Source organism: Tinamus guttatus, unplaced genomic scaffold (genome assembly GCF_059628265.1).
Source record: "Tinamus guttatus ecotype Peru unplaced genomic scaffold, ASM5962826v1 Tinamus_guttatus_pri_ptg000695l, whole genome shotgun sequence".
In the NCBI taxonomy this organism is placed as follows: domain Eukaryota; kingdom Metazoa; phylum Chordata; class Aves; order Tinamiformes; family Tinamidae; genus Tinamus; species Tinamus guttatus.
In genome coordinates, this window is record NW_028289229.1 from 1 (window position 1) to 14100 (window position 14100).

Here is a 14100-nt window from a genome sequence, read left to right on the forward strand (position 1 = left end):
CCCCCCTTCCCCATAGAGCCCCCCTGCCCCATAGTGCCCCATAGAGCCCCATAGAGCCCCCCTGCCCCATAGGACCCCCCTGCCCCATAGGACCCCCCTGCCCCATAGGATCCCCCTGCCCCATAGCTGCCTCATAGGTGCCCCATAGCTGCTCCATAGCACCCCATAGCACCCCACATCTCCCCATAGCGCCCCATAGCCGCCCCATAGCTCCCCATACCCACCCCATAGCTCCCCATAGCTCCCCATAGCCCCCCATAGCTCCCCACATCTCCCCATAGCCGCCCCATAGCCCCCTATAGCCCCCATAGCGCCCCATAGCTGCCCCATAGATGCCCCATAGCTCCCCACATCTCCCCATAGCTCCCCATACCCGCCCCATATCCGCTCCACATCTCCCCACATCTCCCCACATCTCCCCACATCTCCCCATAGCCGCCCCATAGCGCCCCACATGTCTCACCCGTGTGCCCCACATCTCCCCATACCTGCCCCATAGCCTGCCCCACATCTCCCCATACCCGCCCCATACCCGCCCCATAGCTCTGCCCCATAGCTCTGCCCCATAGCTCTGCCCCATAGCTCCCCATAGCCGCCCCATAGCTCTGCCCCATAGCCTGCCCCATATCCGCCCCATAGCTCCGCCCCACATCTCTCACCCGTGTGCCCCACATCCGGCCAGGCCAGCAGGGCCGGGCGCCCCGGCCGGGGGGTCCCCAGGGCGGCCACGGTCAGCGCCCCATAGGGCGTCTCCAGGCGGCTCTCCCGGGCCTCCATTAGCGGTAATTAGCGGTAATTAGCATCTCATTAGCATTAATTACCATCTCATTACCCTTAATTACCATCTCATTAGCGTTCGTTACCATCTCATTAGCATTCATTAGCGTTAATGAGCTCCTCGCTGGCCCTAAGGAGGCCCCAACTTGGCCCTTGGTTGGGCCCTTTGCGGAGCCCCCTTTACCCCTTAATTACCCTTAATTAGCCTTAATTACCCCTTAATTACCCTTAATAAGACTAAATCGCCCCTTAATTACCCCTAATGACCCCTCCATGGACCTTAATTACCCCTTAATTACCTTAATAAGACTAAATCGCCCCTTAATGACCCCTAAGGACCCCTCCATTGACCTTAATTACCCCTTAATTACCCTTAATGATCCTAAATCGCCCCTTAATGATCCTTATTTACCCCTCCATTGACCTTAATTAGCCTTAATTACCCCCTATTGACCCTAATTACCCCTTAATTGCCCTTAATTACCCCTTCCATTGGCCCTAATTACCCCTTAATTACCCTTATTTACCCCCCCATTGACCTTAATTACCCCTTAATTACCCTTAATTACCCCTTTATTGACCCTAATTACCCCTTAATTCCCCTTATTTACCCCCCCATTGACCTTAATTACCCCTTAATTACCTTTAATTACCCTCTATTGACCCTAATTACCCCTATTTACCCCCCATTGACTTAATTACCCCTTAATTACCCTTAATTACCCCCTATTGACCCTAATTACCCCTTAATTCCCTTATTTACCCCCCATTGACCTTAATTACCCCTTAATTACCTTTAATTACCCCTCTATTGACCCTAATTACCCCTAATTACCCCTAATTACCCCCAATAACCCCCATTAACCCCTAATCACCCCCATGACCCCCCCAACGGCTCCCCAATTATTTCTCATTAATTATCCCAATTAATTATTAATTATCCCTCATTATCCCCTCATTAACCCCCTCGACCTAATTAACCCCCCCGACCTAATTAACCCCCCAAATTAACGACAACCCCCCCCGTTACCCCCCCCACAAACCCCCTAATTAAGCCCTTGATAAATTAATTAAGTGTTAATTAACTAATTAATTAATTAATTAACTAATTAACGCTTAATTAAGCCCCATGGGGGGGTCTCACCTCGGGGGGGGCGTCGACCTCGAGCGGCTCCATCGGGACCTGGGGGGGGGGGTCAGGAGGGGACTGGGAATTCTGGGAAGGGATCTGGGAATGTGGGAAGGGGCTCAGGGGTCCGGGAAGGGACCGGGAATTCTGGGAAGGGGTCTGGGAATTCGGGAAGGGACCCAGGAGTCCGGGAAGGGACTGGGAATTCAGGAAGGGACCGGGAATATGGGAAGGGACCGGGAATATGGGAAGGGTCCGGGAATCTGGGAAGGGGCCCCATAATCCGGGAAGGGCCCAGGAATCCGGGAAGGGGTCTGGGAATCTGGGAAGGGGTCCGGGAATATGGGAAGGGGCCCAGGAGTCCGGGAAGGGCCCGGGAATGTGGGAAGGGGTCCCGGAATCCCAGGAAGGGGCCCAGGCGTCTGGGAAGGGGCCTGGGAATTTGGGAAGGGGTCTGGGAATCCGGGAAGGGGCCCCATAATCCGGGAAGGGGTCTGGGAATCTGGGAAGGGGTCCGGGAATATGGGAAGGGGTTTGGGAATTCGGGAAGGGTCCTGGGAATATGGGAAGGGGCCCAGGAGTCCGGGAGGGGTCCTGGGAATTCGGGAAAGGGGTCTGGGAATCTGGGAAGGGGCCCGGGAATATGGGAAGGGCCCAGGCGTCTGGGAAGGGCCCAGGAATCCGGGAAGGGGCCGGGAATGTGGGAAGGGGTCTGGGAATCCCAGGAAGGGGCCCAGGCGTCCGGGAAGGTCCCAAGAGTCCCGGGAAGGGGCCCGGGAATCTGGGAAGGGGTGCGGGAATATGGGAAGGGGTCTGGGAATTCGGGAAGGGGTCTGGGAATTCGGGAAGGGACCTGGGAATATGGGAAGGGACCGGGAATGTGGGAAGGGGTCCAGGAGTCCGGGAAGGGCCCAGGAATCCGGGAAGGGTCCTGGGAATCTGGGAAGGGGTCTGGGAATATGGGAAGGGCCCAGGGGTCCGGGAAGGGACCGGGAATTCTGGGAAGGGACCGGGAATCTGGGAAGGGATCTGGGAATATGGGAAGGGATCCGGGAATCCCAGGAAGGGGCCCAGGGGTCCGGGAAGGGGCCTGGGAATTTGGGAAAGGGGCCTGGGAATCCGGGAAAGGCCCAGGAATCCGGGAAGGGGCCCAGGAATCTCGGAAGGGGTGCGGGAATATGGGAAGGGACCTGGGAATTCGGGAAGGGACCAGGAATCTGGGAAGGGGCCCAGGCGTCCGGGAAGGGCCCAGGAGTCCGGGAAGGGGCCTGGGAATCTGGGAAGGGACCGGGAATCCCGGGAAGGGGCCCAGGAGTCCGGGAAGGGGCCCAGGCGTCCGGGCAGGTCCCTGGAATGTGGGAAGGTCCCGGGAATCCCGGGAAGGGGTTTGGGAATTCGGGAAGGGTCCTGGGAATCGGGAAGGGCCCGGGAATGTGGGAAGGGGTTTGGGAATCCCGGGAAGGGGTTTGGGAATCCCGGGAAGGGGGTTGGGAATCCCGGGAAGGGGCCCAGGCGTCCGGGTACCTCCGACCACCTTGAGTCGCCTTTGAGAGCGGCCCCGCCCCCCCCGTGGGGGGAGGGGAGGGGATTCCCCGGGGGGGGGGCGGGGCCGTCCCGGAGGAGCCGGTTTTTCCGCCCCGCCCCCTCCGGGAAAAGGGGCCCCGGCGTCCGGGAGCGGCGAGCGGATCCCTGCCAAATAGGGAGCCATTGGAATCCCCCATAGGGAGCCCCCTGCCAAATAGGGAGCCATTGGGATCCCCATAGGGAGCCCCTGCCAAATAGGGAGCCATTGGGAGCCCCATAGGGAGCCCCTGCCAAATAGGGAGCCATTGGGAGCCCCATAGGGAGCCCCTGCCAAATAGGGAGCCATGGGGAGCCCCATAGGGAGCCCCTGCCAAATAGGGAGCCATTGGGAGCCCCATAGGGAGCCCCTGCCAAATAGGGAGCCATTGGGAGCCCCATAGGGAGCCCCTGCCAAATAGGGAGCCATTGGGATCCCCCATAGGGAGCCCCTGCCAAATAGGGAGCCATTGGGAGCCCCATAGGGAGCCCCCTGCCAAATAGGGAGCCATTGGGAGCCCCATAGGGAGCCCCCTGCCAAATAGGGAGCCATTGGGAGCCCCATAGGGAGCCCCTGCCAAATAGGGAGCCATTGGGAGCCCCATAGGGAGCCCCCTGCCAAATAGGGAGCCATTGGGATTCCCCATAGGGAGCCCCTGCCAAATAGGGAGCCATTGGGAGCCCCATAGGGAACAACCTGCCAAATAGGGAGCCATTGGGAGCCCCATAGGGAGCCCCTTGCCAAATAGGGAGCCATTGGGAGCCCCATAGGGAGCCCCTGCCAAATAGGGAGCCATTGGGAGCCCCATAGGGAGCCCCTGCCAAATAGGGAGCCATGGGGCTGTCCTATAGGGAGCCCCCTGCCCCATAGGGACCCATTGCCACATAGTGATCCATAGGGCTGCCCCATAGGGACCCCCTGCCATATAGTGATCCATAGGGTTCCACGAAGGGGCCCAGGCGTCCGGGCCATCCTGTCAACCCCCCCCCCCCCCCCCAACACACTTTTTACCCCCCCCCCCATATAAAAGAGACGGAGCCGCGTGGGGGGGGGGTGGAGCCTTTATTGAGGGGGCGGAGCCTCGGGGAGGGGCGGGGTCAATCCCGCCACGTGACCTCGACCTCGTCCGTGCGGTACCTGGTGGGGGGGGGGGGGGGGAGAGAAAAAGGGGGCGGGGTCAGAGGCGGGAGCCGCACGGGCCCCTCCCCCTTTCCCCGCCCCCGCTCACCTCTGCGTGACGCCCGATTGGGCGACGTCGGTCACCTGACCCACGCGGAGCATCTCCCAGCCGGCCTGGGCGATCATGGCGCCGTTGTCCACGCAGTACCTGCGAGAGCCGGACGCCTGGGCCCCTTCCCGGCCCCCTCCGCCCCATGGATCACTATTTGGCAGGGGCTCCCTATGGGGATCCCAATGGCTCCCTATTTGGCAGGGGCTCCCTATGGGGCTCCCAATGGCTCCCTATTTGGCAGGGGCTCCCTATGGGGCTCCCAATGGCTCCCTATTTGGCAAGGGGTCCCTATGGGGCTCCCAATGGCTCCCTATTTGGCAGGGGCTCCCTATGGGGCTCCCAATGGCTCACTATTTGGCAGGGGGTTCCCTATGGGGCTCCCCATGGCTCCCTATTTGGCAGGGGGTTCCCTATGGGGCTCCCAATGGCTCCCTATTTGGCAGGGGGCTCCCTATGGGGATCCCAATGGCTCCCTATTTGGCAGGGGCTCCCTATGGGGCTCCCAATGGCTCCCTATTTGGCAGGGGGCTCCCTATGGGGCTCCCAATGGCTCCCTATTTGGCAGGGGCTCCCTATGGGGATCCCAATGGCTCCCTATTTGGCAGGGGGCTCCCTATGGGGCTCCCAATGGCTCCCTATTTGGCAGGGGGCTCCCTATGGGGATCCCAATGGCTCCCTATTTGGCAGGGGGCTCCCTATGGGGATCCCAATGGCTCCCTATTTGGCAGGGGCTCCCTATGGGGAAATCAATGGCTCCCTATTTGGCAATGGGGCAATGGGCCCTCCCGGACGCCGGGGCCCCCTCACCTCTCGTCCATGGCGCACAGCCGGGCGCCCCGGGCCCTGCACATGGTCCCCATCATCTCCTGCAGCCTCTCGTTACCTGCGGGGCGGCGCCGTGGGGGGCGGGGCCCGGACGCCGGGGCCCCTCCCCTCCCCTTCCCTCCCCACCAATCGCGGACGCCCACGTACAGGCGACTCCGCCCACCAGCAGCACCTCGGTGGAACGGCATTGGGCGGCCGCCCGCTCCGTCACCTCCACCAGCATCGCGAACACCGTCTCCTGCGGGGCCATTAATACTCATTAATACTCATCAGTACCCATTAATACTCACTAATAACTCACGGGGCAACATCGCCCTTTAATACTCATTAATACTCATTAGTACCCATTAATACTCATTAGTGCCCATAAATACTCATCGGCACCCATTAATACCCCATGGGGCCTGTATTGCCCTTTAATACCCATTAATTCTCATTAGTACCCATTAATACTCATTAGCGCCCATAAATACTCATTGGCACCCATTAATACCCCATGGGGCCAATATTGTCCTTTAATACCCATTAATACTCATTAGTAGCCATTAATACTCATTGGTACCCATTAATGCTCCCTGGAGCCAGTATCGCCCTTTAGCACTCATCAGCACTCATTAGTACCCATTAAGGCTCCCTGGAGCCAGTATTGCCCTTTATTACTCATTAGCACTCGTTAGGACTCATTAATACTCCCTGGAGCCAGTATTGCCCTTTATTACTCATTAGCACTCGTTAGGACTCATTAATACTCCCTGGAGCCAGTATTGCCCTTTATTACTCATTAGCACTCGTTAGGACCCATTAATACCCCATGGGGCCAGTATCGCCCTTTAGCACTCATTAGCACTCATTAGTACCCATTAATGCTCCCTGGAGCCAGTATTGCCCTTTAATACTCTTTAGCACTCATTAGTACCCATTAATGCTCCCTGGAACCAGTATTGCCCTTTAATACTCATTAGCACTCGTTAGGACCCATTAATACTCCCTGGAGCCAGTACTGCCCTTTAATACTCATTAGCACTCGTTAGTACCCCGTGGAGCTAACAATACCCAATAATACCAATTAACATTCCATGGGGCCATTAATGCCCAATATTACGCATTAATACTTATTAGTACCCCATGAGGCTACTAATGCTCATTAATATCCATTAAAACTAATTAGTACTCTATGCAGCCAATAATACCCAATTATGGCCAGTAACACCCTATGGGGCTATTAATGTTCATTAATACCCCTTAATACTCATAAAGACTCTATGGGGCTCTTGATGCTCATTAATACCCATAAGTCCTTATTAGCATCCCACACAGCCAATAATGCCCATTAAGAGCCTATGGGGCTCTTAATGGTCATTAATAAACATTAATACTCATTAGTACCCATTAATACCTCCTGGGGGCAGTAATGCCCGTCAGTACCCCCTAATACTCATTAATACTCAATTGGGTATTGATGAGTATTAATGGTCATTACTTACCCCCCTGGGCCCATAGCACTTGTTAAGACCCATTGATACTCATTAGTGCCCCATAGACCTCATAATACCCAATAACACTAATGAATATGCACTGGGCTCATTAGTGCTCACTAATACTCATTAATACTCGTTAATACTCATTAATACTGACCTGCAGGGAGAAGCAGAGATCCTCCACGGAGGCCTCCCCCGACGCCAGGAGCTGCGGAGCCGCCGCCTGCGGGGGGTAACCGGACGCCTGGGCCCCTTCCCGGAGCCCCACGGCCCTATGGGGCGCTATGGGGCAGGGGGGCGCTATGGGGCAGCCCCATGGATCACTATATGGCAGGGGCTCCCTATGGGGCTCCCAATGGCTCCCTATTTGGCAGGGGGCTCCCTATGGGGCTCCCAATGGCTCCCTATTTGGCAGGGGCTCCCTATGGGGCTCCCAATGGCTCCCTATTTGGCAGGGGGCTCCCTATGGGGATCCCAATGGCTCCCTATTTGGCAGGGGGCTCCCTATGGGGCTCCCAATGGCTCCCTATTTGGCAGGGGCTCCCTATGGGGCTCCCAATGGCTCCCTATTTGGCAGGGGGCTCCCTATGGGGATCCCAATGGCTCCCTATTTGGCAGGGGCTCCCTATGGGCATCCCAATGGCTCCCTATTTGGCAAGGGGCTCCCTATGGGGGCTCCCAATGGCTCCCTATTTGGCAATGGGAAAAACGGGTCTCCCGGACGCCGGGGCCCCTTTCCCGGACGCCGGGGCCCCTCCTCACCTCCAGGTGGGACAGGAGGCCGGAGAAGGAGACGTCCAGGCCCTTCACCACGTAGGGCAGCTCCAGCAGCTTCGTCCCCCTGGAAAAGCCCCCAGTTGCCCCATGGGGAGCCCCAAAGAGGGGCCCCGGCGTCCGGGAAGGGGCCCCGGCGTCCGGGAAGGGGCCCAGGCATCCGGGCCGGCCCCACTCACTTCTTGGCCAGTTGCTCGATGTTGTAGCCAGGACTGGGGTCGTTGGAGATCTGTGGGGGGGAAGGAAGGGGAAAGAGGGGGGGTTAGAGGGGCCCCGGCGTCCGGGAGCCCCGTTGGCCCCATTGCCAAATAGGGAGCCATTGAAATCCCCATAGGGAGCCCCCTGCCAAATAGGGAGCCATTGGGATCCCCATAGGGAGCCCCTTGCCAAATAGGGAGCCATTGATTTCCCCATAGGGAGCCCCTGCCAAATAGGGAGCCATTGGGAGCCCCATAGGCAGCCCCTGCCAAATAGGGAGCCATGGGGCTGCCCCATAGGGACCCCTTGCCAAATAGGGAGCCATTGGGAGCCCCATAGGGAGCCCCTGCCAAATAGGGAGCCATTGGGAGCCCCATAGGGAGCCCCTGCCAAATAGGGAGCCATTGGGAGCCCCATAGGGAGCCCCCTGCCAAATAGGGAGCCATCGGGAGCCCCATAGGGAGCCCCTGCCAAATACGGAGCCATTGGGAGCCCCATAGGGAGCCCCCTGCCAAATAGGGAGCCATTGAAATCCCCCATAGGGAGCCCCTGCCAAATAGGGAGCCATAGGGAGCCCCATAGGGAGCCCCTGCCAAATAGGGAGCCATTGGGATCCCCCATAGGGAGCCCCTGCCAAATAGGGAGCCATTGGGATCCCCATAGGGAGCCCCCTGCCAAATAGGGAGCCATTCGGAGCCCCATAGGGAGCCCCTTGCCAAATAGTGAGCCACTGCCCCATAGCGCCCCATGGGGCTGCCCCATAGCGCCCTCCCGCCCCATAGCGCCCCATAGCGCCCCATAGCGCCCCATAGGTACCCGCAGCGCCCGCGCCAGCCGGTCCAGGCAGTTGCCCACGGCCACGTCCAGGGTCTCCCCCAGGATCCGGTAGCGGCGCCGGGAGAAGGCGATGACCTGGGGGGGGGGGGGGACACGCGTGTTATCCCGGGTTATCCCGGGTTATCCCGTGTCACCCTGTTTGAGCCCATATTATCCCCCTTTATCCCCTATTACCCCCCTTTATCCCATTTTATCCCCCATTATCCCACCTTATCCTATGTTATCCCACCTTATCCCATGTTATTGTGTGTTATCCCGGGTTATCCCGGGTTATCCCGTGTCACCCTGTTTGAGCCCATATTACCCCCCTTTATCCCATATTACCCCCCTTTATCCCATTTTATCCCCCATTATCCCACCTTATCCCATGTTATCCCACCTTATCCCATGTTATCCCACCTTATCCCGTGTTATCCCGTGTTATCCCGTGTTATCCCGTGTTATCCCATGTTTTCCCGTGTCCAACGCGTCACGGCGAGTTAACGCGCATTGGAGCACGTCTTAGCGTGTTGGAGCGTGTTATTCCCTAGCATATTATGGGATGTTACGGCATTATAGAGCATGTCAGAGCATGTTAGAGCATGTTAAAGCATGTTATAGTATTATAGAGTATGTTAGAGCATGTTAGAGCATGTTAGAGCATGTTATAGCATTATATAGCATGTTAGAGCATGTTAGAGCATGTTAGAGCATGTTATAGCATTATACAGCATGTTAGAGCATGTTGCAGCACTATAAAGCACGTTAGCGCATGTTAGAGCGTGTTGGAGCATGTTAGAGCATGTTAGAGCGTGTTAGAGCATGTTATAGCATTATATAGCATGTTAGAGCGTGTTGGAGCATGTTAGAGCATGTTAGAGCGTGTTAGAGCGTGTTAGAGCATGTCATAACATGCTACAGCATTATAGAGCATGTTACAGCATCTTAGAGCGTGTTATAGCGTGTTACAGTATTATAGAGTATGTTAGAGCGTGTTATAGCGTGTTATGGCGTGTCATATCGTGTCATAGCGTGTCATAGCGTGTCATAACATGTCACAGCATGTCAAGACGTGTCATATCATGTCATATCATGTCATAGCGTGTCATATCATGTCATAGCGTTTCATACCCTGTCATATCGTGTCATATCGTGTCATAACATGCCACGTGTCATAACATGTCATATCGTGTCACATCATGTCATATCGTGTCACAACATGTCATATCGTGTCATATCGTGTCACATCGTGTCACAACGTGTCATAACGTGTCATAGCAGTTCATACCCTGTCATATCGTGTCATATCACGTCATATTATGTCATATTGTGTCACATCGTGTCATATCGTGTCACAACGTGTCATAACATGTCACAATGTGTCACATTGTGTCACAACGTGTCATATCATGTCATAGCGTTTCATACCCTGTCATATCATGTCATATCATGTCATATCGTGTCATATCGTGTCATAGCATGTCATATCATGTCATAACGTGTCACGTGTCATAACATGTCATATCTTGTCACATCGTGTCATAGCATGTCATACGTCATATCGTGTCATATCGTGTCACATCGTGTCATATCGAGTCATATCATGTCATATCATGTCATATCGTGTCATATTGTGTCATATTGTGTCATATCGTGTCACATCGTGTCATACCACGTCATATCGCGTCATATCGTGTCATGACGTGTCACAACATGTCACATCATGTCATATCGTGTCATAGCGTGTCATACATCATGTCGCGTCATATCATGTCACATCGTGTCATATCGTGTCACGTTGTGTCATACCATGTCATGGCGTGTCATATCGTGTCATGGCGTGTCTGTGACATGTCATAACATGTCATAACATGTCATATCGTGTCATATCGTGTCACATCGTGTCACAACGTGTCATATCGTGTCATACCATGTCATGGTGTGTCATATCATGTCATGACGTGTCACAACGTGTCATAACATGTCATATCGTGTCACATCGTGTCACAACGTGTCATAACGTGTCATATCGTGTCACATCGTGTCACGTGTCATATCGTGTAATGACGTGTCACAACGTGTCATATCGTGTCATATCGCGTCACATCGTGTCACGTGTCATATCGTGTAATGACGTGTCACAACGTGTCATATCGTGTCATATCGTGTCATATCATGTCATATCGTGTCACATCGTGTCACATCGTGTCACATCGTGTCATACCATGTCATGGCGTGTCATATCGTGTGACATCGTGTCACGTGTCATATTGTGTCATATTGTGTCACAATGTGTCATATCGTGTCACAACGTGTCATATCGTGTCATATCGTGTCACATCGTGTCACGTGTCATATCGTGTCATATCCTGTCATATCGTGTCATGACGTGTCACAACGTGTCATAACATGTCATACCCTGTCATATCGTGTCATAACGTGTCATATTGTGTCATATCGTGTCATAGCATGTCATATCGTGTCACAACATGTCACAACATGTCATAACATGTCATATCGTGTCATATCGTGTCACATCGTGTCACGACGTGTCATATCGTGTCATATCGTGTCATAATGTGTAATATATGTCATATCATGTCATAGCATGTCATATCGTGTCACATCGTGTCACAACGTGTCATATCGCGTCATATCGTGTCATATCGTGTCATATCGTGTCACAACGCGTCATATCGTGTCATATCATGTCGTGTCATATCATGTCATATCGCGTCACATCGTGTCATATCGCGCCATATCGCGTCCCCCCGCGTCCCCCCGCGTCCCCCCGCGCCCCCCGCGCCCCCACCTGCGTGTTGCCGCCGCTCACGTAGAGCACGAGGGGGTCGCGCGCACGGCCCAGCAGCCGCCCCATCTCGATGTGCCCCACGCAGTGGTTCACGGCCAGCAGGGGGCGGCCCCACAGCTGGGCCAGCGTGCGGGCCACCGCGGCCACCGCGGCCAGCGGCGCCCCCATGCCCGGGCCTGCGCGGGGTAGGGACATGCTAAGGACATGCTAAGGACATGGGACGATTCTAGGGCTCCTATGGGGTCCCCCGAGCGCCTCCCAGGTGTCCCCGACCTCCTACAACGTCCCTATGCAGAGATAGAGTTGAACATGCTAAGGACATGCTAAGAACATGCTAAGAACATGGGGCGTTTTTATGGCTTTTAGGGGTCCTATGGGGTCCCCCGAGCGCCTCCCAGGTGTCCCCGACCTCATACAAGGTCCCTGTGTGGAGATATGGCTGAACATGCTAAGAACATGCTAAGAACATGGGATGCTTTTAGGGGTTCTATGAGGTCCTATGGGGTCCCCGGGGTCCCCCGAGCGCCTCCCAGGTGTCCCCGACCTCCTACAAGGTCCCTGTGTGGAGATATGGCTGAACATGCTAAGAACATGCTAAGGACATGGGACGATTCTAGGGCCCCTATGAGGTCCTATGGGGTCCCCATGGTCCCCCGAGCGCCCCCCAGGTGTCCCCGACCTCCTACAAGGTCCCTATGTGGAGATATGGCTGAACATGCTAAGAACATGCTAAGGACATGGGACGTTTTTAGGGCTTTTAGGGGTCCTATGGGGTCCCCCGAGCGCCTCCCAGGTGTCCCCGACCTCCCACAAGGTCCCTGTGTGGAGATATGGTTGAACATGCTAAGAACATGCTAAGAACATGGGATGCTTTTAGGCGTCCTATGGGGTCCTATGGGGTCCCCATGGCCCCCCAAGTGCCTCCCAGGTGTCCCCGAGGTCCCACAAGGTCCCTATGTGGAGATATGGCTGAACATGCTAAGAACATGCTAAGGACATGGGGCGTTTTTAGGGCTTTTAGGGGTCCTATGGGGTCCCCCGAGCACCTCCCAGGTGTCCCCGAGGTCCCACCACGTCCCTATGCGGAGATATGGCTGAACATGCTAAGAACATGCTAAGGACAAGTCCCCCCATGTCCCCCCCATGTTCCCCCCCCCATGTCCCACGTTGCCCCCGTGTCACATGTGTTGCCCCCCGCCACGTGACCCACCCCGGTGTCACATGTTCCCCCCATATCCCATGTCCCATGTGCCCCCCATGTCCCCCGTCCTCTATGTCCCCCTGTCCCATGTGTCCCCATGTCCCAATGTCCCATGTGTCCCCATGTCACATGTGTCCCCATGTCCCCCATCCCATGTGTCCCCATGTCCCCCATGTCCCCATGTCCCATGTCCCCATGTCCCACGTGTCCCCATGTCACGTGTCCCCCTATGTCCCATGTCCCATGTCCCTCCCATGTCCCATGTGTCCCCATGTCCCCATGTCCCATGTCCCCCAGTCCCATGTGTCCCCCTGTCCCATGTGTCCCCATGTCCCATGTGTCCCCATGTCCCCATGTCCCATGTGTCCCCCTATGTCCCATGTCCCCATGTGTCCCCATGTCCCCATGTCCCATGTCCCCATGTCCCATGTGTCCCCTTGTCCCATGTCCCCCCCATGTCCCCATGTCCCATGTCCCATGTCCCATGTCCCATGTCCCCATGTCCCCATGTCCTATGTTCCCATGTCCCCATGTCCCCATGTCCCATGTCCCCATGTCCTATGTTCCCACGTCCCATGTCCCCATGTCCCACGTCCGCCCCCACACCCCCCCTGTATCCCATATCCCATGTCCCCCATATCCCACATCCCATATCCCACATGTCCCATGTCCCACCCATGTCCCACCCATGTCACACACGTGTCACATGTCACATGTCACATGTCACATGTCACATACGTGTCCCCCCGGTCTCACCGCGGGTGAAGGCGACGCCGTGGACGTCCCCGGGCTCCACGTTGGCCTGGAGCCCCCATATCCCATATCCCACATCCCATATCCCACATGTCCCATATCCCACGTGTCCCATGTCCCATGTCCCTTGTCACACGTGTCACACGTGTCACACACATGTCACATGTCACGTGTCCCCGGTCTCACCGCGGGTGAAGGCGACGCCGTGGACGTCCCCGGGCTCCACGTTGGCCTCGCGCAGAGCGGCCGCCACCAGCGCCAGGAGCCGCCCCCGGTGGTGCCGGGCGGCCCCCGCCGGGGTGAACCCTGCACCGGGGTCACCAGGGTCACCGGGTGTCACCTGTGTCACCTGTGTCACCTGTGTCACCTGTGTCATCCGTGTCACCCGTGTCACCCGTGTCACCCTGTGTCACCCCATGTCACCCCATGTCACCCTGTGTCACCTGTGTCACCCTGTGTCACTCACACGTCACCCCATGTCACCCGTGTCACCCTGTGTCACCCACATGTCACCCTGTGTCACCCCATGTCACATGTCACCCCAT

General features: G+C 56.3%; 1 protein-coding gene across 1 annotated transcript; it reads right to left on the bottom strand.

The window, feature by feature from the left end:
- Positions 1–4513: 4513 nt before the first annotated feature.
- Positions 4514–11772, bottom strand: LOC148591854 (tRNA N6-adenosine threonylcarbamoyltransferase-like). Its single transcript, XM_088536674.1, has 9 exons — positions 11602–11772; positions 8790–8885; positions 7955–8004; positions 7764–7842; positions 7159–7224; positions 5671–5761; positions 5506–5581; positions 4696–4794; positions 4514–4604 (listed from the first exon to the last, which is right to left on the bottom strand). The coding sequence occupies exons 1-9, from the start codon at positions 11767–11769 to the stop codon at positions 4565–4567; spliced, it is 765 nt and encodes a 254-aa protein (XP_088392800.1). The 5' UTR covers positions 11770–11772; the 3' UTR covers positions 4514–4564.
- Positions 11773–14100: the final 2328 nt, after the last annotated feature.

Bases quoted from the DNA above. Each gene is read 5' to 3' on its own strand.
- LOC148591854 (XM_088536674.1), bottom strand. From the start codon at position 11,769: ATGGGGGCGCCGCTGGCCGCGGTGGCCGCGGTGGCCCGCACGCTGGCC. The intron at 7,843-7,954 runs GTGAGTGGGGCC...GGGCTTTTCCAG, and splicing joins ATCGAGCAACTGGCCAAGAA to GGGGACGAAGCTGCTGGAGC. The intron at 5,762-7,158 runs GTCAGTATTAAT...ATGGCCCCGCAG, and splicing joins ATCTCTGCTTCTCCCTGCAG to GAGACGGTGTTCGCGATGCT.